This window comes from Phalacrocorax carbo, chromosome 6, assembly GCF_963921805.1.
Source record: "Phalacrocorax carbo chromosome 6, bPhaCar2.1, whole genome shotgun sequence".
NCBI lineage: Eukaryota > Metazoa > Chordata > Aves > Suliformes > Phalacrocoracidae > Phalacrocorax > Phalacrocorax carbo.
The window spans coordinates 39,063,231-39,090,153 of record NC_087518.1 but is presented as its reverse complement, the minus strand read 5'-3'; the positions used below and the strand labels follow the sequence as shown (position 1 = coordinate 39,090,153).

At 42.0% G+C, this 26,923-nt stretch overlaps 3 protein-coding genes across 19 annotated transcripts in view; 2 read left to right on the top strand and 1 right to left on the bottom strand.

The window, feature by feature from the left end:
* MSH4 (mutS homolog 4) overlaps window positions 1–4,212 on the top strand; it is a 29,616-nt gene extending 25,404 nt beyond the window's left edge. For 4 of the 9 annotated variants that reach the window (XM_064454801.1, XM_064454797.1, XM_064454794.1 and 1 more), the window contains 2 exons: window positions 2,968–3,056; window positions 3,399–4,212. In XM_064454801.1, the coding sequence (XP_064310871.1) occupies window positions 2,968–3,056; window positions 3,399–3,584 (275 nt within the window). In that variant the 3' untranslated portion in view covers window positions 3,585–4,212. Of the gene's footprint in view, window positions 1–1,137; window positions 2,927–2,967; window positions 3,057–3,393 lie in introns of those variants that run through there. The other 5 variants (XR_010373417.1, XM_064454803.1, XM_064454799.1 and 2 more) reach the window with 5 other exon arrangements.
* WDR47 (WD repeat domain 47) overlaps window positions 1–26,923 on the bottom strand; it is an 86,244-nt gene that overhangs the window by 44,747 nt on the left and 14,574 nt on the right. For 8 of the 9 annotated variants that reach the window (XM_064454785.1, XM_064454786.1, XM_064454788.1 and 5 more), the window contains 9 exons: window positions 24,389–24,567; window positions 24,026–24,283; window positions 23,243–23,318; window positions 21,953–22,110; window positions 18,567–18,736; window positions 17,484–17,654; window positions 16,951–17,082; window positions 16,002–16,220; window positions 13,896–15,323 (listed from right to left, as the gene is read on the bottom strand). In XM_064454785.1, the coding sequence (XP_064310855.1) occupies window positions 15,181–15,323; window positions 16,002–16,220; window positions 16,951–17,082; window positions 17,484–17,654; window positions 18,567–18,736; window positions 21,953–22,110; window positions 23,243–23,318; window positions 24,026–24,283; window positions 24,389–24,567 (1,506 nt within the window). In that variant the 3' untranslated portion in view covers window positions 13,896–15,180. Of the gene's footprint in view, window positions 1–13,895; window positions 15,324–16,001; window positions 16,221–16,950; window positions 17,083–17,483; window positions 17,655–18,566; window positions 18,737–21,952; window positions 22,111–23,242; window positions 23,319–24,025; window positions 24,284–24,388; window positions 24,568–26,923 lie in introns of those variants that run through there. The other variant, XR_010373416.1, reaches the window with a different exon arrangement.
* On the top strand, window positions 6,507–10,633 carry NAA20 (N-alpha-acetyltransferase 20, NatB catalytic subunit). Its single transcript, XM_064454820.1, has 6 exons — window positions 6,507–6,649; window positions 6,809–6,833; window positions 6,934–7,024; window positions 8,223–8,358; window positions 9,356–9,501; window positions 10,307–10,633. Exons 1-6 carry the CDS (start codon window positions 6,597–6,599, stop codon window positions 10,390–10,392), a joined length of 537 nt encoding a protein of 178 aa, XP_064310890.1. The 5' UTR covers window positions 6,507–6,596; the 3' UTR covers window positions 10,393–10,633.

Here is a 26,923-nt window from a genome sequence, read left to right as displayed (position 1 = left end):
GGGTTGAGGTAAAAGTTTAACAGGTAAAGCACAGCTGTGCACACGAACAAAGCAAAACAAGAATTCATTCACTGCTTCCCATTGGCGGGCAGGTGTTCAGCCCTCCCCAGGAAAGCAGGTCTCCATCGCGTGTAATGGTTGCTTGGGGAGACAAACGCCATCGCTCTGAATGTTCCCCCCCCTTCCTCCTTCTTCCCCCACCTCTATATGCTGAGTATGACATGCTATGGTATGGAATGTGCCTTTGGTCAGTTGGGGTCAGCTGTCCCAGCTGTGCCCCCTCCCAGCTTCTTGTGTATCCCTAGCCTGCTTGCTGGGGTGGGGTGAGAGGCAGAAAAGGCCTTGTGTGCAAGCGCTTCTCAGCAACAGCTAAAACCTGTGTGTGTTACCAACACTGTTTTGGTCACAAATCCAAAATATAGCCCCATACAAAGCACTGTGAAGAAAATTAACTCTGTAGCAGCCAAAACCAGTACACAGGTGACCATCTCTTTCCAGCTTGCTTGCAAGCTTGCATTTCTATCTAGGAAGAGAATAACCCAGTTTCTTTAGTTTTACTTAGTATAGCTTTGTATGCTTGAATATTAAAGGTGAACCTCTTTACCTGACTGTTTAGAAAAGTGGAAGATGGTTTTAGATGGGTTGGAAGTTTCACCTCCATTACTAGTTACGTGATCGGCCTCGGGTTGTTGTCAGCTTTTTGAAGTGTGTAGGTGTTCAGTTTCTCAACAGAGTTTATTCAGAGTACTTTTGTGGTTTGGTTTGAGAAGCTCAAATATTTTCTGTAGCTTGTAATTTTGGCAAAACGTTCCTTGAGATATTAAGGCAACCATTTGACAGTCATTCAGATTAACCCTAGTCAATTTGTATAACCATCGTGGATTTCCTGTTACTTCTGATATTCTTTTCCTTCTATTGAGAAAGGAGTGGGATAATCCCTAGTTGGAAAAGAAATCCTTGCCAATGGAAGAACTCATCGCTTAAAGATTTTAATTTGCTTTAGTAACTGAAAAACAGCTTTTCAGTGTTTTGGAGGAAAACCTGGACATCTGTGAGATCATTTAATTTTTCTTATTTACTGTAATTTATTCCAGGATCATTTCCAAAATAAATTTCCTTTCTTGATTCCTTATGTAGGCATTTACATTGTTTGCTACACATTTCCTGGAACTGTGTCATATAGATGCTTTATATCCCAATGTGGAAAATTACCATTTTGAAGTGCAACATGTGAGAAGCAGTGCTGGAAATAGGGAGAAAATTACTTACACTTACACACTCTCTAAAGGATATACAGAGGAAAAGAACTATGGTAATGGATTCCACTGTGACCTTAGCTTAATAAAAATTACATAAGATACTACTTTTTTGCTGACAGGTTTCTGCTGAGTTTTTATCTCTTTCATGGAGTAACAACTGCAGATCTGTAATACATTCCAAATACTTTGTGTGTTTTAAGTAATTGTGTAGTGTGATGGTAGTTTGGAATATTATGAAGAACTTATAAGAAATTTCATGGTGTAAAAAACATTTTAGTAGTGTCGTTAGCTACTTGATTCACCTCTGTTTGAATGAGACGAGCTATTCTGAGCACACAGTACCTGAGCTGATTTAATCACTGCTTATGGAGGCGAGTGAAAGTTCTGGAGAGACTTAAAGCTGTGAATGCTGAGGTTTGTGTTATGTAAAACTCTCTTATGTGTGTGCCATAAATAACGATACATTAGTTAAATAGCAGCTTGGACCTTTATGATAAGCAAAAAGGAATCAAGTTTCTTTAAAAAAGAACAGGAATTTTACTGTGTATCAGCCTAAGGCTATTTTGAGAGGTTCCACTAAAGCATCAGTGTTCTCAGGAAAGTGGGTTTACTTCTCTTTTAACTTTAGAATAAATCATACTGAAGACTGTACAGATTGAGGGATTATGGGTCAATAAAGGAGTGAGTGACAATAGAGCATAACTACATGTTTTAAAGAGTACAGAAATCTGTATGTTTCCAAATACTAGATTATGAAGATGGATCCTTGCTTTAGGTGACATTTAATCAACGGGAAATCAGCTACACATGACTTTTGCAAACTAGTGGTAACTGAAGACTACAAATTATTCCAGTCAAGCTTCAGTGAACTGGACTTAAAATGTTTCTTTGTCAGAATTTCGGAATAAGTTTCTTTACCTTTGGCAGCACAAGCTCAATTTCAGATGCTACACCACCAGTAACTGAGAAAAATCTGATGTTTAGAGAATATTCTCAGAGAACAGGATACCTTTAGTAACTCAGTGTTGGTGTCTTGGCTTTACCTTCCTTGAGCAAAGTTACATTCTAAGAAAGAGTGAGAGGGCTCTTCTTGACCCTTTTTTGTTATTAACCCTACAGTATTAAAGCACCCGGTGAAGCACAGAATTTCCTCAACAGCCAGGACTACAGGCAAAAGGAAAAGTAAAAAAATCATGTTAGGGAAGAAAAAAATACCTTATATCTCTTTCTTACCCTGAGTGTCTGGCAGCTTGGCTACTGGCAACAGAGTAGAAGTTGGAACATGACATCCATATCCACTGGATGACTGGATTTAATGGAAAGCACCTTTAGCACAACCTCAGTATTTTCTGGCCTGCCAAATTGAAAAACAAAACAGAGAAAGCTGTTAATGCTGCTGTGCCATTGTTTTCCTTTAACCCCTAATGTGTCTCATCCTGCCCAGTTACGTTATTACCAGCAGCAACTTCATGTGGAAGCATATCTTAGAAGTAGTGTTGCAACAAAGTAGACATTTTGTTTTGTAACTCTCAAAAGCATGATGTTCATTAAAAAAAAAAAAGTCACAAAAAGAAAATGTATATAAAAATTATTTTAATAAAAATTAAAACTTCGCCCTTTAAATAATAGGCTAATTCTGGCAGACATAGTATGGAAGGTAGGAAAAAAAATTACATGAAAAATAATGACTTGTCTTTTATATGTTTAGGATTAAAAGCTGCAGAAGTTTCCTCCCTACCATCATCTGTAATTTTGGATGCAAAGGAAATCACAAATCATATCGCAAAACAAGTTTTGGTATGTAGTAGAAAATTATAATACTGTAATTCAGTTTTTATAAAACTCAAATATATTTTCAGTTTCCGAAAGGATATAGGATAAGCACTGCCTATGGTTTTATGAAAATATTTCATTAAAATTTGTATTTCTGGAACCAGTTATAAAAGGTTGTACTGAAGGTCACTGTTAGGTGACAGCACAAAGCAGTCCTGAGGGTTAAGGAGGATTGGATGTAGTGTTGGTGTACAAAACAAGAATTGGGAGATCAGAAATAGGCTGAAAAATAGCTAATATTAGTGTTTTAATAGTAGAACATAATTGATTTCATATTTCAATGCATGTGTATGTTTTTAAGAACAGCACAGGCAGAAGAGCACTCCTGAGGTGATGAAACAGAGAGCTGTATACCATTTAGCAATGAGATTGGTTCAGACTGCCAGAAATTCTCGGTTGGATCCAGACAGTTTGCGTATATACTTGAAAGGCTTGAAGAAAAAGTATGAAGCCAGTTGTCCTGCAGCCGGACAAAATGATGAGCAACAGTAACGTGTAACAGCTGGTGCTCTTATTTTTATGACTTTAAGATGATTCTGGTTTCTTCCGTAGTATTAGAAAACACTGGCTTTCACGTTTTTAAATTCTTAATTCTTAGTCTAAATTATACTCACTACTGAAAGACCATATCCTTTGTGGTTTTTTCCTCAAAATGTACGTGAAATAAAAGCATTTACTTTGTATGAGGAACACCGTTCTTTTTGATAATGAACTACATCCCCTTCATTATTTTAGAGACAAAAAAGTTGTATGTTTCGGATTTTCTGCGTGATATATCTGGTATAACAGCTCTTACATGGGATACTAAAGATCTTGCCTAACAAAAAGCAGTCTTTGAAACAGTTGGGCCCGCTTGTCTCGCATAGGCAAGCTCTACTTGTGCTGTTGAACGCGCATCCATAAATCCTGTTGTTCCCTACTCAAGGAGGGTTCTAGCTCTCTCAGTCATTATGCCTAATCGAGTGTAAGGTAGGCAGTCCAGGACTGCTTCCTCTCCAGAACTGGGCAGCCAGAGCTTTTTCTAACACAGTAACAGCAGATTACTGTGGTATTGACACTGTTGGTCAGTTTTTGTTTAGAAAGTGAATAACAGCAAATCAATAAAAAGTTGAATATCCTTCTTCCTTGACTTTTTTTTTTTTTAAGTACAACTTCATTGAGTGACTGCAGTCCCGTATTCCAGCTTGAAGGAATTTAATTTTCCCCACTTCCTTCTAACCAACTTTGGCCAAGAGTTCTTATATATTTCTTACATATATCTATGTGTGTGTGTATAATTTATTATACGTATATCTATAAAATGGGTAACACCCAACAGTGTAATATCTAATTCGTAACAACAAATATATTTTTATATGTAGTTATATTTCCTTTTTATGTATCTACCCTTGTAAACTACGAGTGCAACAGAATAGCGTTTGTAGTAGGCACACTGTGGTTTTTTACCCAAGAGATTTTTGTACTGATTTAAGCTATTAACTGCAATTCCCCCCTCTTCAGGCCTTAAATAGTGCCAATTATATCACTCATACCCATCAGTAATACCGTATTTGTTGTCTACCCCGGTGAGGATCATGGCAGAAGAAAGTATTTTGTGTCCAGGTTTCTTAACAAGAGGAACCAGATGGCAAGGGGTGTTTCAGACAGTGAACAAGGTGCCCCTCTCCCTGTTGGGGTCAGCTACCGCAGCACCAGAATGAACAGTTCTGGGGGTTCATGCCTGGGAGCCTGGAGTAGTTTGACCCCATCAGAACTGTTCCCCTCTTTTGCGCACCTTATTTCAGAGCCTTCTGCTTGCTTCCAGTCAGTCTGCCAGGACCATATGCATATGTACTCTGCACACTGCTCTCTTGAACCAGATTTTAAATAAGGAGGTTTTATGTTCTTTGTTACTGACAGCTGGATGCCAAGGAATGGAACCACAACACAAAAAGATAATATAGATACTTTCAGTCTAATTTTTGCATCACCTGTGAAGAGTCCTCAGTGCACTAATTGGCTTGAATTCTAGGGTCTTCACTAGCACTGTCCAGAACTCCATGGAGGGGGGAAAAAAAGTACCTTCAAGGGCTGTGCAGTGAGCTTTATTGCCAATCTGAGAACACTGACCGAAGCAAGGCGGATCTCAGGACGTTTACAGTGGGGGAATTACAGGCAAGCAGAAAGCTCAGAGGGCAAAGGCAGGCAGGCTTGACCTTTCCTGTCCCCTCTCCACAACTGTGTAAGTAGCAAGTCAGATTGCTGCTTTTTTAAAGGCCCTTCTCTTGCTCCTGCAGCACTTCTCTCAAGGTGGCAATCTTGGTGTCGAACACTAAGGAAGAGATTTTAAGCCAAGCTTGGTCAGCAGCTGACAGTAAAAGTCAAAAGGCACGCAACGTTGTCTGATAAAGCCCTGGAGCTTCAACAGACTGTCCATCTCTATGACAAGATTCCTATTTTGCTTAGTCTGTAAACATCTTGTCCTAGAAAACTACAATGCATTTATTGTCTGCACTAACTTTAGCTTTTTAGTGCAGGTTTTCCTCAAAACCAAGGCTGCTATCACCATACGTCTGTGAGACAAGGCGCCTTGGCAGAAGAATTGTTACTAGGAATGTGAATTGAGGATCACCTCATCTAAGTGATCGTGCTGATCTATGATCACCTGATCTAAGTGATCGTCTCCTTGTACTCAGCACTGGTGAGGCCACACCTCGAATACTGTGTTCAGTTTTGGGCCCCTCACTACAAGGACATCGAGGTGCTGGAGCGTGTCCAGAGAAGGGCAACAAAGCTGGTGAAGGGTCTGGAGAGCAGGTCTTATGAGGAGCAGCTGAGGGAGCCCGGGTTGTTTAGCCTGGAGGAGGCTGAGAGGAGACCCTATTGCTCTCTACAACTACCTGAAAGGAGGTTGTAGTGAGGTGGGGGTTGGTCTCTTCTCGGAAGTAACAAGTGATAGGACAAGAGGAAATGGCTTCAATCTGCACCAGGGGAGGTTTAGATTGGATATTAGGAAAAATCTCTTCACTAAAAGAGTGGTCAGGCATTGGCACAGGCCGCCCAGAGAGGTGGTGGAGTCACCATCCCTGGGGGTGTTCAAAAAACATGTAGACGTGGCACTTCAGGGCATGGTTTAGGAGACATGGTGGTGTTGGGTTTGACGGTTGGACTTGATGGTCCTAGAAGTCTTTTCCAACCTCAATGATTCTGCGACTCTCAGACTGCCGCGGCGGCAGCCGAGCACGTCTTGCCTGGCAGGCGAGGCCGGACGCGCGGGTCGGCCTCGCATCTTTTGCATCGCGGTTGTTTCGGGTGGCCCCGGCCGCGCCCGCAGCCCTCCTCTCGCCTGGAGCGCCCCGTTTGCACGGGGCCGTCCTCGGCCGGGGCTGCGGCCCGGCTTGGGGGACGCTCCGCCAGGCGCCGGGCCTTGCGCCGCCAGCGGCGGGGGCGGGGCCGGAAGTGGCCCTCGGACGGCGGCAGCGCTTCCGGGGCAGCACCGGCGGCAGCAGCAGCAGCATCGCCGTCATGACGACGCTCCGCGCCTTCACCTGTGACGACCTTTTCCGCTTCAACAACATGTGAGGCCGCCCCCCTCCCTCCGGGCCCCGTGCCCGCTCCCGGCCCGGCCCGCGGGCGCAGGCGGGGGCTCCCCCGTCCCTCCGGCGCCGCCGCCCCTGCCCGGGGCAGCTCGGGGGGCCGGGCCCGGGCCGCTGGTGAGCTCCGCTCTCCCCCCGCAGCAACCTGGACCCGCTGACGGAGACCGTATCCTTCGGGCCGCCGCCGGCCGCCGCGGGGGGCGCGGGGCAGCCGCGGCGGCGGCAGCAGCAGCAGCAGCAGCTTGCTCCTTAACCGAGCGCCCCAGTACGGGATTCCCTTCTACCTGCAGTACCTGGCCCACTGGCCCGAGTACTTCATCGTCGCCGAGGCGCCCGGCGGGGAGCTCATGGGTTACAGTGAGTGCGGGGCGGCGGGCTCCCCGGGCTCCCCGCGGTACCGCCCCGCTGCCCCCGGGTGTGTGTGGGGGTGGGGTGCCAGGCCGGGGCCCCGCCTGCGCCTCGCCTTTCCCAAAGAGCCGGCGGGGAGGAGGAGCGCTGGGTAACATCCTCCCGTTCCGTCACTGCCCCGGCCGGCGCGGCGGCTCCCGGTTTGGCGTTCCCGGCGCGGCTGCGGTAACGCCCGCCCGCGTGTGTGCGTGGGCAGGCGCGTCCGTAAGCCTGCGGGTGAGCCCCCGCGCTCGGCTCTGACGTCGCACACCGTCAGCAAGTGAGAATGTTGGGCTTGGGATTTGCGTCGGCCTGGAAGGGAAGGCTCTGGGTCTGGCTGTCGGATCCTTGTTTGCTGTGGAATAGTCACGTTTTTCAGAGCTGTTGGGTTGTTTATTCCTTCCAGGTTTGGGGTTTTTTCCCCCTCTTTTGGGGGTGGGGGGCAGGGGAGAATAAGGGTCTTTGCAGGGATCTGGAAAATAAGGTCTTTAATATGGTAAAGCTTAAAGCATTTGCTGTACAGGTTTCTCTGCACCCACCACATCAGTTGTTTATTAGCAGACTGAGGGTGACAAGAGTATCACATGGAAGCGTGACTATTCAGCGGTGAACTGATGCTGGTTTGGCTCCATGTAGGAGGGAGAGGAACTACAAAAAAGCCCCCCAAAACAACACCCCCCCTTTTTTTTCCTTAAACATACTGTGTTTGCAGGCCTTAGGTTTCTATTGCCAAATCGGTAAAGCTTCCCAAGCTCTATTCCTCCTCAGTCCCCAAAGGTCTCTTACAGTTGCCAGGTTGGTGAGTTAGCTTTGGGCTTCTGCCCCTCCATTCTTCTGTTATTTTAGTCAGAACCTGAATTCTGCTCAGTTAAAGACTGAAGAGAATTGCTTAAAATTTGCATCCGGAAGTCATGCCTCAAACAATGAATTTACAAAACTTTTATTTTTTTTTTTAACACCAGTCGAGAAACTGCTGTAATACTTGAGAAAAATGATGGTTTTGGTTGCCGAATCACAGAGCGATAACATACACATCCCTGTTTGAACCTTTACCAGAATCATTGCAATGCTTGTTTATGTGCCGCTTGGTCCTTCTGTAAAGAGGTATAGCTGTGGGTGGCGCGTGATTGCAGAGGTGCTACTGCTCTGATGCTCTGTACGTTCGCAGTCATGGGTAAAGCGGAAGGCTCTGTGGCTAGGGAAGAATGGCATGGACATGTTACCGCGCTCTCTGTTGCACCAGAGTTTCGACGGCTGGGTTTGGCTGCTAAACTGATGGAACTACTGGAAGAAATTTCAGAAAAGTGAGTAGTATACGTATCTTAAATTTACCTTTTAAAGTAATCTTTCTACCTACACCTGTCCATAGCTTGAAACAGACCCAGAATTTTGCTTTGAGTAGTGTTCTGATTTGCTGAAATTCCCTGCAGTTAGAGAACAAGAACTAAAAATGCTGCTTAAGTGGTGGTTTGAGATCTGAGGGTTTCTGTGAAAGCTAACTTGCCAGAGCCAGTAGGACGTAGCCTGAATTCCAATAGACTTGCTGTATAAAAGGTCCTTTTCTTGACAGGAAAAGAGCTTCATGAAACCTCAGCACTGTTTTCTGTAGAGCCTCCAACACACTTGTTCAGTAATCATGGGCTTTGTGTGATTCCCACAGGCACAATCTCGAACAAATTTTGTACGGCAGGCAGTGTCTTAGCTTGGTCTCGTGCTTGGTTGCTTGTGCCTGCTGAAAATTTAATTTGTGTCACATGAACCCACCGGGAAATGTCCTGAACGCCCGCTGGCAGGGCAACCCCGTTGTAGTTGGTAACACCGGAAAATAATAGTACAATGTTTTGAAAAATTGCCTTGTGAGGAGAAGGGCTGGCCTCTGGTAGGCAACTGCATTTTGTGACCGATTCCACTGCTCCCCACCACCGTGCCCGCTGAAGGAGGCAGTCCTGCCCTAAGGCAACGCAATCTAACGTGGATTTTTATATTTTTAAAATAATTTCTGGTGGATATGAGGCTTGTGTGCGTGTTTAGCTTGTCCTGTTCTTCCTGCTCATAATTCTGAACCCACTGGCTGGTGTAAAAAATTAGTCTAGTAACAAAAACAAAATTAAATTTGTGCCTCTACTGGCCTTGCCCCTCGGTAAAGGGGTGCATCCGCTCCCGCAGCGTGAAGGATGGTCAATTAGCATATCGCATCGTTGGGCCTGCTCTTGGTCTGAGCACAAGTTACAGGTTGTTATTTAGAAATACACTCACCTGCTAGTCCTTACTGTGGTTTTCTTTGTTTTTATTTTTTCAAAGAAAGGGTGGATTTTTCGTCGATCTCTTTGTGAGAGTATCGAATCAGGTTGCAGTAAATATGTATAAGCAACTAGGCTACAGTGTGTACCGGACAGTATTAGAGTACTACTCTGCTAGCAATGGGGAGCCAGATGAAGACGCTTATGGTAAGTGCTTGTTCTACCTCACATCGAATGGAAAGAGCCTCGTGTTGAGGGTTCCTTTGTATTGTTATTTTTTTAAAAATATGAAACAAGGTAGGTAGTTGTTGCTGAATGGGATTGTGGATACTCCTTTAGATAGCTTTTCCTACTGAAGATTACATCAGTTACAAAACTTAGTCTTGCACTTCACACGGTTTGTAGCATCTGTGGCAAAATAAGCTATGAAACAAGAATACATTAGTAAGTACGAAGATAGGTATCCTCTAGGTGAGATGAAAATAAAAGTGCAGGTTCTTACCTGAGTTTTCATTCACAGGAACGCTTGTGCCCAGTGGCTGGGCTTTTTGCAGTTGTTACTGGGGGAAGGAATTGCAGTGCTTTCCTCATTTCTTCCCATAACAGGGACTTGAAACTTAGATGTCTTAACTACAAATTGAAACGTGTCAGTGGTCACCAGTGGCAGAGAACAGGGTGGCATTTTCAATTTAAAAGGGAAGGAACATGGAAATTTAAGTTTGTTAATGTTAATTCTGTTAACACTGAAGTACCAGCTGCTACCTCCAGTCGTGACGCCAAGCGTGTCAGAGTTGGATGATGCTCTTAGTCATGTGGTTTAGTTTCAGGTAGTCCTGCAAGGAGCGGGGGAGTTGGACTTGATGATCCTTATGGGTCCCTTCCAACTTAAGATATTCTGTGATTGTTGGAAATCATGATTAGCTGGATTCTGTATTACAGTAAGATCACTTTTAATGCAGCTTTGTGCAATGACTGTCTTACTATAATAGCATTTTTTTTCCTTTTGCCACAGACATGAGAAAAGCTCTTTCCAGAGATACAGAGAAGAAATCAATTATACCTTTGCCGCATCCTGTGAGACCAGAAGACATTGAGTAACTGTAAGCTGTGATTCTCGGGCAACTTACTAGGAGTGTCAGGTTCCTTCTGTCCCCAGCCCCCAAGAACTTACAGATGAGCGGTCTTAGGCTCAGTGTTTTTGCCCTATGACGTACCAAAAGCGGTATCGAGCAGCTTACTGACGCTGCATCTGTTGGTAATGGCTGCATCCTCCTGCACTCCATTATTTTTCCTTTCAGATATTGGAAAAATCAGAGACTATTAAAATGGAATTACCTCATGTGTGGTGGTTTCTTGGTTTTCTTTCAAACCAAAAATAGCTCGTCAGTAACAGTAAAAACTCTTCAAATGCATTTATTTATAATCAGTGAAAATACCGTACAGTACAAGAAGCACAGCAGGGGAAGGCAACATATTAATACTTGCATAGAAGATAAAACTATTATGAAGAGGGGAAAATCATTTCTACAGTCTTGTATGACGCAGGCATGGGTCTGAACTTAGGTTCACTGTTGATTTTAAAAAAAGCCAGACAACCAAAGCAGTTGAGGCTTTCTCTCCACCGTGGCCCAGACTGAAGCCAAAGTCTGTGTTGTTCTTAGTGGCTGGTGTAGTGCCCTGTTTTGGAGTTACTATGAGAATGTTGATAACACACTGATGTTTTAGTTGTTGCTGAGCAGTGTGTGCTCTAGTCAAGGATTTTACAGCTCCTCATACTGCCCTGCCAAAGAGATGCTGGGAGGGGGCACAGCCGGGACAGCTGCCCCCACCTGGCCAAAGGGATATTCCACACCATCTGACAACATGCTCAGCATATACAGCTGCAACTGGTGCTCAGGAACTGGCTGGGCACTGGTCAGTAGGCGGTGAGCAATTGTGTCATGCATCACTTGTTTTGTATAGTCTATTATTATTATTTTGCCCTTTTCTGTCTTTTTAAGCTATCTTTATTTCAACCCATGAGACATTTCTTTTTTCCCCCACCCTATTCTCTCCCCCATCCCACCGGGGGAGTGAGTGACCAGCTGGGTGCTATTTAGCTGCCTGCTGGGTCAAACCACCCCACATGCTTTTCTTTTCACATTCCCCCTTCACTCTGAACTAACATCCCCTTTTTTTCAGCTAATTGCTCAGACTTGGTGTTCACGTTCTGCTTCCACACAGCCAGGCACATGTATTGAGGGAAGTCTCCAAAAGGCTCTGCAACAGCGCGCAAATCTGTGAACTCAGTTTGGTTTTGAAGACTGGGGTGGCCCACAGAGCCTGCCTACCCACAATCTCACCGCAGAGCAGAAAAACCCTGAAAAAATGGATTAATCCAAAGCAGCAATTTTTCTCCTTTAAGATCCAGTTCTGTTTTCATGGGAGACAACAGTAAACTATTTTTATAAAAGCTGAAGCCATTAGGCACCAAGTTCAAAGACTCCAAAGCTTGCTGCTGAATTTTGGGGATGCTAATAACGGTCAGGTGGACTTGGGGCAAGCAGAGGCTGGGGGAAACTCTGTGGGAAGAAATAATGCTGAGTTTGCATTTTTTAAGCTTCAAAAAAGTACGTTCTGAAGCACCGCAATGGTATTATTCAAGACCACAAAACCAAACTTGAAAACTGAAGAACGACCAAATCGAAGGGTGCCCGTACAACCAACCGCCGCCTGCCGTGCCACGTGTGCACAGGCGTTCTGGGTAAGCAACACCCATCTCGTGGTGTGTGTAGAGTCCAGCCCTCATACAAGACAACCAAGATGACTTACCTTGTTAAAAGTAGCCTTTCCTATTTCATCTTCTCATTTTTCATGAATTATCGACAGCAGAGGACTCCATCCCTATTCTGATCTTCCTGCTGAAAACTGATGCCCCACATTACAAAACACTGTTGACTTCTGTAGTCAAAAAGGGGAACTGGATAATTCGAGTAAAATAGTTAACCTTACCCTCCCCCAACTCTGATCAGCCAGGAACTTAAGTATCTTGAAAATTAACACTACACTTGAGGAACTTGCAAGCACTGCTTAACCCATTGCTTCTCAGAGAAATAACTTGTGGAGCCACAACCTGTGTAAATCAGCCACCCCTTGACAAGAGAAAGCGCGTGTCCTGTCACATGATCTGCGCGCAACAGGAACTCAGCAGTAAAAGGCCCTGAGCAAAATTAGCTGCAGTAATAGATTGTTACTTTTTTCTTGCAGTTTTAACAATGGGCACACACACTTCTGTGTATAGATTCCAATGTAACCTTACAAGACCTTAAAACCCACCATAATTCTATCATTTCCTGATGTCACGATTTAAGGGCGATCTTTAGCCACGTTGAAAGGACTGCTTGGGGAGGGGGGCACAGACGCAAACACCCTTTTTCTTCCTTGTGAGGTCTTCTTGTTCCTGATGCTGTATCGTAATAGAGCGTGTCTGTGAGGTCAGCCATTCATCTTCAACTTTCCTACTCCCTATTAGCACAACTGCACGTGATACAAAAAGAAACAGCATCCTTCAGCAATAAAAAGAAGAAATTCAGATATTTGGCTCAGCATATAACATGCTGTATGAAAAAACCTGAATCTTACAACACGAAAGTAGTGTTCTCCAGTGTTATTTAAAAACTCAGTTCTCCATTAGACGGTCAAGCTTCACTTCCGTTGTTTTCTTCCCAAAGAGAAGACAAGCAAGAATACACAAACTATTGTGTGACCAGCTCAGTGTGACCAGCTGCAGCTACCAGCAGGTGCAGGGGAGAGCTCAGCATTGCTGCCTCAGCCCTGCTCTTCCCGCAGGCAGGATCAGCAGCCAGGGCAGGAGGCAGCCGTCAGGAGGATAGTTAACACCCAACAAGGAGCAGGCTGAAGAACACAGGCTGAGGAACACAGGCAGCCAAGGCAGGGGGAAACACAGCTATGGCACGGAGGCAACAGTAGTTACCTTTCCCTGCTCTGCCCAGGGCGAAGCAGTGCTAGAGCCGAACCAGCACACCTGCAGGGGAGGAAGCTGTAGCAATTCCCACCAAATTCCTCCCCTCCACTTTCTCATCCTGTACATGGATTTATTTTTGTATTTTTAATTGTCTACAGCTCCAGGCAGGCTGAGAGGAAGAAGATTTTGCTTTAGTAAATACGAGCTCCCACACAAGAACAGCTCAGAATCACATAAAAAAAATATAATGATGTAAAACTCGATCCCCTCTGTAAAAACACAAGTTGTACTGAAATTCATTTAAGGAAATTAGTTTTTAAAGATTTGTAGTACTAATTAAACATAGTCTGCCAGCCGTGACCACAGACCGATATCTGGAGGACAGCATAGCAAGATTTTCCTCCAAAGCAGCATTAGGGCCTTAACCTGGACGTCCACTGTAGAAACACAAACAGCTGTTGGGCTCTGCGCTACTGCACTGCTGCTCACCGCACTGCGGAGTCAGGTGCTTGGGAACGGCAAAGATCTAGTGTCTTCAATCGTTCTAGGCACACAACAGATTTTGACACAGTTTCAGCATCAGAGTGGCTCTGAGGAACTACAAACCGAGAACCCAAGAAGTAGCAGGTGAGAGAGCTGCAGGTGTTGGAGGTCTTTATTGAGATTATAGCACAGATACACTTCTAGAGTTACCTTTCCACTTTTATACGATAGTTAAAAATGCTTGCTACAGTGCACATATAATTTAGTAACCAAGAGAATCCAAAACTTAACTGACGCTCAAATAAATAAATAACCTAAACTTTAAGGTTTATATTTTAAAAAGTAAAAGGAACTGTACAATATGAAAATATAACAATACATAAACATTAGAATCTAAAGTTTTGTAGAAATAAAACTGCCATTTCCCATACATAAACAGTGCAAGAAACAAAATTCAGATAAGCTTCTGAGCCGGGAATTTAAACAATTTAATTCTTAAATTATCATGCAGACATAGCATTTTAAGCCATGCTGGTTTCTATTATAGCATTAATGGTATCCCTTTCACTTGAAAAAAACTGATAGCCATTAAGCTCACTGTGACAACTGCTGCCAATCCACTCTTTTCTACAGTACATTATACACAGAGGTATTCTGTTGCATTCAAAAAAGTAAAATATTACATGTTCCTATGGAAAAAATAAAATAATCAATATTTTACTTCCACATCATCCCCCCCCACCCCATGTTAAGCTTGTTCAAAACAATGTCACATAGTAAAACCAGCAACATTTCCCCCAGTTTAGATGAAAAGAAAGAAAAATCCCCACGCTTTATAATGGACTGTAATCAAGATGTGGTTACTGCCTAGTCACTTTTGAAGTTCAGAATTTATTACTAAAAAAGCTGGAATTGTGGAGGTGTTACGAAGTTTGGCCTCTTGTTGAGAAGTGATGAATATAGTAAATCTGAGAAAACAGTGGAAGTAATTTATCTTTCATGTGCGTGTGTGGAGTAGTTACGTACAGACTTGATTAAAGTGTTGCTCAACTGAAGTTGCTATATAAAATTCTCACTCAGGCAAAGACCAAGGAATGCAATTAATACCAAACTGTAAACACGTCATTCATGTTACTTTGAGTGCACATCGAAAACGTAAGAGTTCTCCTCAGACTTTGGCAACAAGACTACGACAGGTCACAGCAGCATGAGTTCACGTGGAAGACTGAAAGCACTGCAAAAGAATATACTAAAAACACCAAGACCTCCTAGAAACCAGAAAAATCGGTGACGACAAGTGCCCTTCCTCCTCTTGACAAGACACTTGACTCCCGCTCAACCGCTGCTCTCTCAATGCCTAATTATTATTACTTTGCCTTTACAGTTCTGTAGTCTCAGGTGTCTGTGCTTTAGCTGCATAGGTTGCCTCTGTTTGCACTCTAGCCGTTGTAGGTCCAAAGGGTTACAGTTCTGTCTGCAGAAGACGACAAGAAGGAGAGATCCTGTGTGTGCCACCTGCACTGAATAACTTTGTCCTTGTGCTCTCCTACCACCATAAGAGGAAGCTGCTTCGTGAGGTCCCCTGTGGCAGAGGAAAAGAAATCATTAGTCTTCTCATGAATTTATATCCCGGTTCTTTGGGTTTTAGGTTGGGTTTTTCAGTGCTTTTTGTTTTGGGTCCCCCACCCCATTTTCTTTAGTACAGCTTACATATGTATTTCACCTTACGAAGTGTACTTGACCCCTCCGCCTCTCTCACACACACACACAGAGTATAACACACAAGGCCCCAGTGTTTGGGGTTTTAGGCATTACCGGACACAATACAACATAAAATACAGGCATTCAGTTTTTGGACAATGTGATTAAAATTTAACGGTTCAAGAAATTCAAGTCAATTAGATAAACCCAGTATCTTCTCTCATCTTAACTCTTGCCAATAAAAATAAGCAGCATTATTATTATTACACTTTGAAGCACTGGCCATCTCATTAGGCAACAGTGTTAATTAGTTCTTTTATCATAATCAGACCCCCTCCTCCCCAAACAAATTTAGTTCACAGCCTACGTACGTTCTTAGCAACACGACTAGCCAACGGCGAACAGACACAATCACATTTATATACGTTTCAAACCCTTCAAAGCTCTACCATTTCCCCCCTTTAAAGTAAAACCTGATCTTTGGTGCGTTTAATATTGAAGTTGTAAGAGAATTTGGTTCAAACTGAAAATTCACTTAATATCCTTTGCAGCATGTTACCTTGCAAGTCTGTCACCTTTATTTTCATATCGTACGACCCTGTGAGCAAGTAGTGCGCCCCCGGAGAGAAGCGAACGGAACGAACATCACTGGAGTGAGGATGGTAGCTCTGCACCATTCGTCCTCCTCGAATATCATACAACATACAGCTGGAGTCCTCCTGTCCTGTAGCCAGGAGACGACCGCTAGGATCAACAGCGACTGAGGCTACAGCACTTCCTATGGGAGGAAAATCCCCAACATACACATATTACATTTATGTAATTAGCGCAAACAGCCAACTTTTTGTTTTTTTTAAATGAGAATATACATTGTCTAAGAATACCAAATACTGGCCTTCAGTTTAAGGTGAACATACCTAGCTACCGTTATCTTAAAATAAGAAAAATTTCATGTTCTAGCACTGAAAACTCTGAAGCCATAGGTCACACTGGAATGGTAGCAAAGGCACTATTAAAACTGCATGAGAAAAAATAGCCGTTTCATCACAGGGAAGAGTCACTTTTTATGAAATAACATAGAAGAATGCAAAGAATATTGTCCCTCCCAGGGTTCCAAGAAACAAATCCAAACCCAAGGGGTTCTTATGAATCCTTTTGCTGATTTCTATAGAGTGTGTTGACAACTTGCCAAAATGGCTGCTCCTTCCCACCCCTTCCTCTGATTCTGAAACAGTTATCTTGTGTCTTGTTTTATTTTAATGTACTTGGAAGCGGTCTGTTTGAAAGTCACAAGGCAAAAAACTAGCCAACTTTTGAAAGGAAATGTGACTTTAAGAAAAAATACCTGCAAAATAAAACAGAGGTAAAGTTCTTTACAACTTCTTTCTTTAAAAGTCAGCCCTCTGCTCTGGGATGCAAAATCCCCTTACATTCACTCTATACTACTTAGACATCTTTAAAATCTATTTTTATGCAAGAATGATCAGAAGTACGATAGCAAGTCTTACCTGTTCCATGAAACGTTGTTCCCACAACACGAACACAGCTTGGCACTCTCAGATCCCAGAATCTTACGGTCTTGTCTTGGGATCCAGATGCAATCATCCAGCCACTCCATGTATAAAGTGCTAAAATATGACCTGTGAACAAGACGACTTCTTTATTTGATTAAATATCATTAATCAAATAATGAAATATCACAGTTCTGATTATATTTTTGCATTCATAGATAGTCCTATGGAAAATCTGAACATTGCATGATCTAAAATGCCAATAGCATACGACAATACCCAGCTTTGCATCTGCTCTGGAATGAAGCACGCACTCCCTCCATTAACTTAACAGCCAAGGTATTTAAGAACAGTACCCCCTGCCCCAACACCTCAAGAGCTATTTGGGGAGAGGGGGGGAAAAAAAAGTCTTGCTAGAAAGAAAACAAAGACATTATAAAAAAAACCTCAACCAAAAAACAAACCAACCAACGAGTTTATTATAATACAGACTTAAAAAAAGTGCGAGAGGGAAGCAACAACATACATACCAGTGTGACCACTTAGAGCATGCAGGCCTTGTCCTCGCTGACAATCTGTTGTGTAAATATTACAGTCCCCTGCTCCAGCACTTATTAAAATAGCACCTCCACTTTCTGGACCTTCCATAAAAGCAAGGTCTCTGATTGTCCCATCATGCATGCTGAACTCCAAATCTGGTCCTAAAATAATTTAAAAATAGAGGAACAAAATGAGGTGCACTTTGTTTAACAGTGTTAGTGCTGCCATCTTCAAAGCAGCTGCAGTGATAGCTCAGAATGCTTTAGGCAAGGGTGGGTATACCACCCACCCTTGTATAAACACTGTTGGGCACTTTCCATAGCATATTCTGTTTCAGTTACTAGAGTTCAAACAAAATCTCTAAGACTCTTAGTTTTACAGAGTGTTGCTTGAGCTTCCTACAGTCCCTAAAGCTTTGCAAAAGGTGCAGGGAGCATCTCCATGGCCAATTCCAGCTGAGGTTTATAAAGTACATTTGTTTCTTTTTGTAAACTGTAGTAAAGTAAGAAGGCTTTCTCTGTCTGGAGGGATCACTGAGAACACTGAACCACACAGGACAAGGTAGCCTAAGTTCAAAACAGAGAAGGTAAGAGACATATTCAGTGTATTTATTAGGAGCGTTTGGGCATGGAAAATTGTATTTGCTGGGAGAGAAGCCTCAGACTTCTAAGATGGGGGAGATGACAGAACTAGGCAAGAAAGAGGGGAACTGGAAATAAATTCCTACTGACAGTTCAAGAACAGGAGTTAGGTAAGACCACCTGGTTGTTTTACCACAGAAGAAAAAAAAAAAATCTACCAGAAGACAGCACAATACTGGACTCTTGCAAAACAAAACCAAGAATGCAAACAAAAACCCAAACCAAACAAACCCCAAAAGATAATCCCCAACCCCTCAGTGGCTCTTTGCTGGACAGAGACTACAGTGATGGGGAAAGGAAAAAGATACTAAGTTAATCAAAGTATTAGAATAAAAATGGCAAAACTTATTAAATATATAATTTGAATGGTTTTGCCCAATATTGGACAAATAATTGAAAACAATATCTTTAAACTAAACGCACACACACTACCTGTTGCATTACAAGTTTCTGCATTAAAAGGCAGTACTTTCACATATTTATCATTAGAACCAGTAGCTAACAGCTGCCCACAGGGACTCCAGGCTACACAGTAGATTGATCCTTTATGATGCTTGTTCCTTTTGAAGCGAACTACAGGTTGTTTAGGAGTATTATAAGCACTGGGGAAAAAAAAAAAAGAAAACCATCCAATTTAATTTTCTTTCTAAGGAAAACAATGTATTCTAAAATGAAAATACCGTTTTTGTTATTTTAGGTAACATGAAAAATGCATGACTGTTTGCACTGAAACATAAACATGGGATCTAAGTCAAGACAAAAGGACCTTCATCCCATTTTCTCAGTTTTTCCTCATCTTCCCATTGTATTTGCGACTGCACATGCCAAAGCACTTACATCTTCATCTATAAAGGGCTGATACAGATAATATAGTGATTACTAGCTACCTACAATGAAACCTTATCCCCAGAGTCCTAGATTAGTGGGATTTCTCTCTACATCCTTTGTACCTCAACATCTTGATCCTGTGGCCACTTTTGAATGTGCCTGAGTTCAATTAAGCAACAGTAGGCCAAGAAAGCCCATAAGGCACATACTATCCGTGGGAGCACCCAGTGCACCTGGCGTGGCTAGAGGCTGGGTCTGGGACTAAACTATCAGGCTGCAGGTTGGAAAAATCCAGATTCCTGAAAGAAGAAAGCAGAAGCCTGTGTAACCTCTGTGAATGTGTGCAGGAAGGTGTTTCTCTTCCAGTTTCTCCCCCAGCACACACGATCCCTAACTGGGGATGTGTTTGGTATGACAGCAGAATTATATGACTGGGCTCCATATACTTTTGTTTGCGGCTGTTGCTGTGCCTAGCAGTACTGTAACAATAAAGTTGAGGCCTGCAGTTTTATCCAAGAAGTTTTTGCCTATGCCATCCTTGCTGTCCAAAGAAGTGGGTCTCATCAAGCACTTACAGTGGTTAAAGGATCAAAACAAAAAAAGCTTCTGTGTTAATCGTACCTGGGAAGACACAGAAAATGCTGCCGTCAAGTACTGTATTCTCTTTGGCCATTAAATAAGAGAAAAAGAAACCCAAGCCAACAACAACAAAAAAACAATAAAAGAAAAAAGCTCATATATGGTCATCATCATGAGCTGTGCACTGGGTATTATTTGTTGAATAAAGCAACTCTCAAAACTTCACTCATCTAACTAGAAAAGCTAACGCAGCAGTCAGTCTGTGCAAGAAAGACATATTCAGCACTATATGCTAATGCAGGAGTCTTCACAGCATCTAAACATACCCAACATTCTTACTTCTGAACCCAGATCAGCTTTAGACATGGCTGAAATAAAAGGAACAGTCCCATTGATGCACATTTCCTCTATTTCAATCAATTAATTTTCTACAATGTTATTTCTCTGTTCCCATAGCAGGAGGTAGGTCAAGCGCTTAAGATCAAGTGCTGCTGTATCCCACCCCATCAACATTCACCCCAGTAACATCAACAACACAAATTCAGCAAATTAAATTGCTGTTGAAAAATTCAGAAACCGTACTATGAATACTTGAACTAAAGACGCAGAGGAAAACAGAAAACCCATGAAACCAAACCAAAACAGAAGACAAACATCTAAGTTTGTTTAAAAACTTTTGAGATAAACATGAATAAAGAATACTAAAATAAATCTACTTGGAAGCCAATTTTGTTTTGTTGCCAGAAATGAAATCCATGACAGATTAGCCTAAATCGCAATCACCATTCAACACATGCTACAGAGCTTCCTAAATGGCCTAATGCCTTGTATTGCACTCAAAGTTTGGATTCACAGCGCTTAAGAGGCGGAGGCAGCAGCTGAGAATCACTGACTTTGTGGACGGATGTGGAAGCACCTGCCCAGCAGAGACCACATGCTGCCGGTCAGCTGTGTGGAAGCACTGTGGTTATTTGAGCAACATCTGCAGAATTGTAACATGTATCTGTCAGTGTTTGATCTCAAACATGAAAAAATAAATCACACTATTATACCTTTAGAGATTGGGCGGGGGGAAGAGAACAAAACACCCTAACCAAAACCCCAAACCAACCTGTCCTGCATCACACACCAGTTTGAAGGACAGTTTTAGATATTATTTAGAAGATAATGTAATCTCTCTGCTGACTTGCAAATCCCATTATGAAGTGTTTTTGGCAGACTCTAAGCATAATGAAAAAAACAGTAAGAGGAAGAAGTACACGTTCAGAATTAAGGAAATCTCGGTATTCTTTTCATATCCAGATGCACTATGTCACTTGTCACATCAGATTGTGCGCTGTAACTAGAGACTAAGGCTGCAGAGTCCATCTAACCTTTCCCAGTGCTTAGAGTAAGTCGTGTGGGAGCAAAGTCGTCAATAAGGAGACATTCATTCCACTGAGAATGTTTTGCACACTGTTTACCAATCAAGAGGTGGTCATCTGGGCTTCAAGCCCAGCAAGTCGGCTTGCACTGGGTGTTGTTTCATACATTGCCAATAAATATTTTGGAACTAAACTTCAAAGGCTACCTTACTCATGATATTTAAGGAGGAAAAGAAAAAAAAGATCAGATTACTTTTGAACACTTTGGAACAACTCTGAAACTGGGAAGGTGTCCCAGATGAAGTCACTGTGCATATTTGTAGCTCCTGCAATTGTGACAGCCTAGATCCCTGCACCTCCCCCCTGCTCCAGGAAAATAATGTAATTGGAGCAAAGACAAGGAGATGGTTATTTTGATGGCAGGTTTTATTTCTAGGTAAAAAAGTGTTTTCCCCCTTCCTATTTAAAAAATAAAAAAGGTGAAAACAGAGAAGACTAGGTACACAGTAAACCACAAATAGCACTTCTCCTGTCAAGGAACCAAAATATCAGGAAAACAATGTTTACAGTAACAACCGCCCAACAGACATGCTCTGGCAATTTTTGCTGTAAAAGTTAAAGATACTGTTTTCTCTAATGTTAAGTCTGCCCTCCTGTCAGAAACTGCATCTCATGAAGCCCAGCTTCTGCTGGCTTGGGAACTGACACATGCTTTCTCCCACATTTACAGCTAGAACATCAAAAGCAGAAGCCATCACAGTGAACTCAGAAAAGCCCACCTGCTGAGACAAAGCCAACACTTTCATAAGGACAGGTGTGGTACTGTGGCAATGCATTTTGCCAGTAATGGAAGAGAGCAAGAAGTAGCCCACAAATATGCAAGTTCTTTGGCAGATCTTATTTTTGTTTGTCAGTTCAGGTTTCTAAGGAAAACACTGCACTATTTACAACTACAAAATAAAGGTATGAAATGTACAGATGCCCGTAGCTACAGGAGAAAGAAGTGCTATGCTACAGAAAAAGAAATTATTATACAAGCCTTCTTACCTTGGGTCAATTACTTCTGGATAGGCACAAACTCTCAAAGTTTTAGAGTTGGAGCCAACAGCATATAAACTCCCACTGGGATGAAAGGCTACAGCTCTGACAGCTTGTGTGTCTTCTAGAGTATTAATGCAAATGAACTGCTTTTTGGACTTGTCATCCTGCGTAAAAGGGTAACAGTCAAATTAGGTCAAACTGGATGTTTAAAAGTGGACCTGATTGTTTTGCTTAACAGCGTAAAACTATTGTACCAAAGTATTCGTAAGAAGCAGCACCAGGCTAAACTATTCAAACTACTCATTTGTAACAGTGTCTACTCTGGGTCAAAGAATGGCATACTTCAAAAAGTTCCTTTCTTCAACTCACTCTTACAGGTAAGATCAGATTAACATCTCTCATTCTCCCTCCAGGCTTCCAATAGCTTTTGTTCTTCTGAACAGCCAATCTCAAAAGCATATTACAGTTTATTTCTGTGTAAACACATTTGATCTGTGTGAAACTTGCAAGGGGAACAAGGCTGCATTTTTCTGAAAACAGTGCAATTCATAAAACACAGTTTATAAAACAAATATAATCGTAACTATAAGAATCAGCTTTTCACCCTGTAGACAACACAAATTTGTGCTAAACTTTATTACATCAACCTCCAGATGACTTCATCACCACCATTCTAAAATTTTGATTTTTATTTCTCTGATGCAGAAAGTGTGGAATGTACTTATTGCAAAGTTACATCCCTGAAGTTGGACCATACTGACTGGAGTCCAACAATCACAGTTTCAACCTGGAGAACACAAAACAACGGCTGTAGAAGACATTCCATTAGAACCTCTGTTGTACAAGGAGAAGCGGAGAGAGCTGGAACTGTTTGGCCAGGAGATCAGACGGCCTTTGTGGGTGTGTGTGGTGTGTGTAAATCTTATCACTGTGTATAAATACCTGACAGGAGGAGTAAAGAATTGAAAGACAGGAAATTCCATTTAAACTATTTTTTTTTTAAAACCACTATAAGGGTAGTTAGACACGGGAACAGACTGTCCACAGAGGTTGTGGAGATACTCAAAACCCAGCTGAAACAGCCCCAGGCAGCCTGCTCTTGTTGACCCTTCTTTGAGCAATGGGTTTGGTCTCCAGAGGTTCCTTCCAATCTCAGTGATTCTGTGATTCTCTAGGTACTGCATCAACCAAAATTAATTCTAAATATCTATTAACAATGAGAGGATGTCACATACTCAGGACTAAATACTGCATCTTGTGAAAACACAAATCATAAAGGACAATAAGAAAACTCACCTCATCACCTCTTGTCCTAGTTAAACTCCCTGAAGAGTCTTCCAACTGTGGCTGAGTGACAGCGTGTTCCGGTACACTGTTTTGATTTGGTGAAGAGTTTAAATTCACAACAAAATACAAAAAACAAGAGCAGGGACAGAGTTGTTTGTAAGTATTTTTGGACTAAAGTTACAGTTTTGGTCATAATCAGAAGTGAATAACTTATGCAGACAAGTGTTATGCGTGTCTGATTTTTTATCATTAAACTGTAATCTTTACATGAGGCTGCTGTTCTGTTTTTGCAATAACTCCAGTCATTGAACAAGTGAATGCAAGTTAAACACCTGTTTTCATTCCATAACATACATACATATAAACATATATACTCACATACGCTGAAAAATGGTTGTCCCTTTCAGGTCGGACTACCTTTAGTTAACAGAAGAAAACCAATTCCTACTCTGCCCTGCCTCTCTCTCCATCTAGCTTGTATTTAATAAAAGAGCTTTCAGAAACTTAGAACACAAAATAAACAAGAAATATACATTTAAGATGGACTAAAAAGACCAAAATTAAAAATAAGCATAAAACAAACCATAACAAGTAACAACTATTTCTCAAATGTGCTGTCAAAAAAAAAGGATTTTGTAATCCCTATAAAAAACACACAGAAAGCACTGATCGTGAGCTAAATAACCCTATTCAGTGAGAAATTAACTTGGTAACTAAAAATAAATATGAACAGCTACTCCCACAATGCTAGAGGAAGGACATTTCTAGTCCTGAACAGACTCGCTAACTTACGTTTGATTCCCCTGTACAGGTGATTCTTCAGGAAAGGGTATCTGATTAGCTGATCCACGTTTTCGAGGAGTGCTGGTATTAATATTTTGGCTATCACTTGTTATCCTCTGACTAGCATCTGAAGGCGGTGATATAAAGTTACTTGCTGGATTGGTAGATGCATTCCCTTTGCTCCCGTTACATTGCTGGCTAAGTGTTTGTACATCATTTCCAAGACTGTCCATACCTATATTTAATTCTCCTAGCTTCTGGATAGATCTAATAACAAATGACAAGAAAAAACAAGACCACCAAAACAGATTATTATGAGAACTTTAGGAGGGACAGGAGTGGGTTGAGGGAGAAGCAACAAAACCCCCCAACCTGTTAAGAAACTGTTCAGTCAGATTCTGTTGCTGGTCAGCTCCATCTTCTTGATTTACACCTCCTTCCAGCAACATCTGCTGGTACAACTGTCGTTGCTGCTCTTTCTGTTCTAAGTGCTGCTGGTAACGTAGTCTCTGTCTGTAATATTCCTGAAACTGCTCTGTTGAATCACGAAGCTTAAAAGAAATGAGAATTACTAATGAAAATTAAATAGTTAATTGTGGCATTTAACCTAAATATTCACACTCTGGTTCGTTATTTCAATACAAGCATTGAAAGGCCAGCAGATTCTCCTCTGAGGAGCAGAGCTTTCCTTCTTCTCTAAAACCAGATACAATTTATGTATTAAAAAAGGAGATCGCTGCCAGCCTGTACTATTTGCTGTTGAAGTAGTTCTGCCCTAATTCAGAAGACTACTCCTTTCCTACAAGATTTCCAAAGTATTACTTAACATCAGAACAAATAGGTTAGGAAACTAAAAATAAAATCAGAAAACAATATAAGCTACATGCCAAATTCCAAGTCATGCTTTCACTACAAATTTAGTATTTTCCGTCACATCCACACTTCTCTGCCATTGGTCTGCAGAGCAGATTTACCTCTCCCAATAGCCAGCCTTGAAGGGGTCTATCCAAGTGTTACACCCTACTCTTGAAATTGGTACCTGGTTCTAACTTCACAATTCCTTGCTTTCTGGACCAAACGCAAATACTTGAGCTTCCTTTCTAATAGTCTCTTATCTACTATGTTCAGCTCCCCACACTGCTAGCTCCTCAGGACTCCCCTGCCTTCTGCATTCCCTGATCCTCATTTCCTCTCTGTGCCACTAGATCCAAATGATACCATCATAAAACCGTTGAAAACAAGAGAAAATGAACAAACAAAAAATCCCACAGAAAACCAAAAGAACTTTAGTCCAAGGCCAAAATATCAACACTGAAAAAAACCTTAACTGCACATTTACCAAACTAGTAGGAAAAAAACTGGTGGATTTTTTTTTTTGTTTTCGATAGTTGCATCCTTGTCATCTAGTGCTTTGAAGTTGTATAACGTCATCCTGATAACTTTGCATTAGTTCAGACAATCCATGCAGAGGATCTTTCTTTGTAACTATGAGCCTTTGCATTTCTTCTAAATAAAAACACTTGCCCTAAAATTCTGTTCCCTACCACAATAATTTTTTCATTTATAATGAATTTCCTAGTTCTGTTGCATTTGTAAAAAGTTCTTCACCTGAGACGAATACTTGCAATTTAGAAACTGAAGTTATCTTCAGATGGCTAGAAAGGATTCTCTGTATTTCAAATATGTGAACTACTCTCCAGTCACTGGGCTATACTCTTTCTAAGCAACAGGTATATTCTTGACTAGACTTCTTTCCATGACTGATACTGTTTGTTGCAATTGGATTCAATCCTTTGGTACTTTAGTTTGGGTAATAATGATAATCCAGCACCTAAACCTACAATATGTTGCTCAGATGCTCTATTTTATAAACTCTGGCTTCTAACTAAACCGCTCCAGGAACAATGCAAAAATAAAGCTATGAAAATAATCCTAAATGAATTCATTACTCACACAGGTATATGCATATATGACTACAATGTGGAAAATAAAACAAGGTGAAATTGGATTGGGTACTATGTTCTTTTCTACTTGTGTATAATAGTCTGGCTAACATCTTCACCTAAAGCACGGTGTCTCCTGTCTTTGCTCTTTCCTGTAAGTCCTGTGTCTGTTTTTTTGCCTTTTGAAGACTTCTCTGTCATACGTCTAGCTAAGCTCTTTCCTCCTCCCCTTCTTCCCACTGTGCACACACAGCATTGTTGCAGCAGATAAGTTACTCAGCAAGTCCTTGAGGTGAGTGAAGCCATCAACTTTGGAGGACTTTGTTAATCCTCCAGTAGGTCCCATTGCCTCACTGAAGTATCCAGAGTCTACAAGAATATAGCCCTGTCAAAATGTTGTTGTTTAGCCCCAATCAGCAACTAAGCACCATGCAGCTGCTCGCTCACTGCCCCCACTCCTGTGGGCTGGGGTAGAGAATAGGAAGGGCCAAAGAAAACTTGTGGTTTGAGGTAAGAACAGTTTAATAATTAAAACAGTAATAGTAATAATAGCAATAACAATAATATAATTAAAAGGAAAATAACAGAGAGAGAAAGAGAGAGAGGTGAAACCTCGGGAGAAGGGGGAAGAAAAAAACCAAACCAACCTGAAAAAACCAAACAAACACCAAATGATGCAACCGCTCATCACCCGCCAACTGACCCTGCCTGTCCCCGAGCCACGATCACTGCTTCCCCCATCCAACTCCCCCAGTTCACATACTGGGCATGACATCATATGACATGGCATATCCCTTGGCCAGTTTGTGTCAGCTCTCATGGCTGTGCCCTCTTCCCTCCTGGCTTCCGGTGCACCTGGCAGAGCATGGGAAGCCAGAAAAGTCCTTGGCTAGTACAAGCACTACCCAGGAACAACTAAAACATCAGTGTGTTATCAATATTATTCTCATACTAAGTCCAAAAC

Bases quoted from the DNA above. Each gene is read 5' to 3' on its own strand.
- NAA20 (XM_064454820.1), top strand. From the start codon at position 6,597: ATGACGACGCTCCGCGCCTTCACCTGTGACGACCTTTTCCGCTTCAAC. The intron at 6,834-6,933 runs GTATCCTTCGGG...CGAGCGCCCCAG, and splicing joins TGGACCCGCTGACGGAGACC to TACGGGATTCCCTTCTACCT. The intron at 9,502-10,306 runs GTAAGTGCTTGT...CTTTTGCCACAG, and splicing joins GCCAGATGAAGACGCTTATG to ACATGAGAAAAGCTCTTTCC.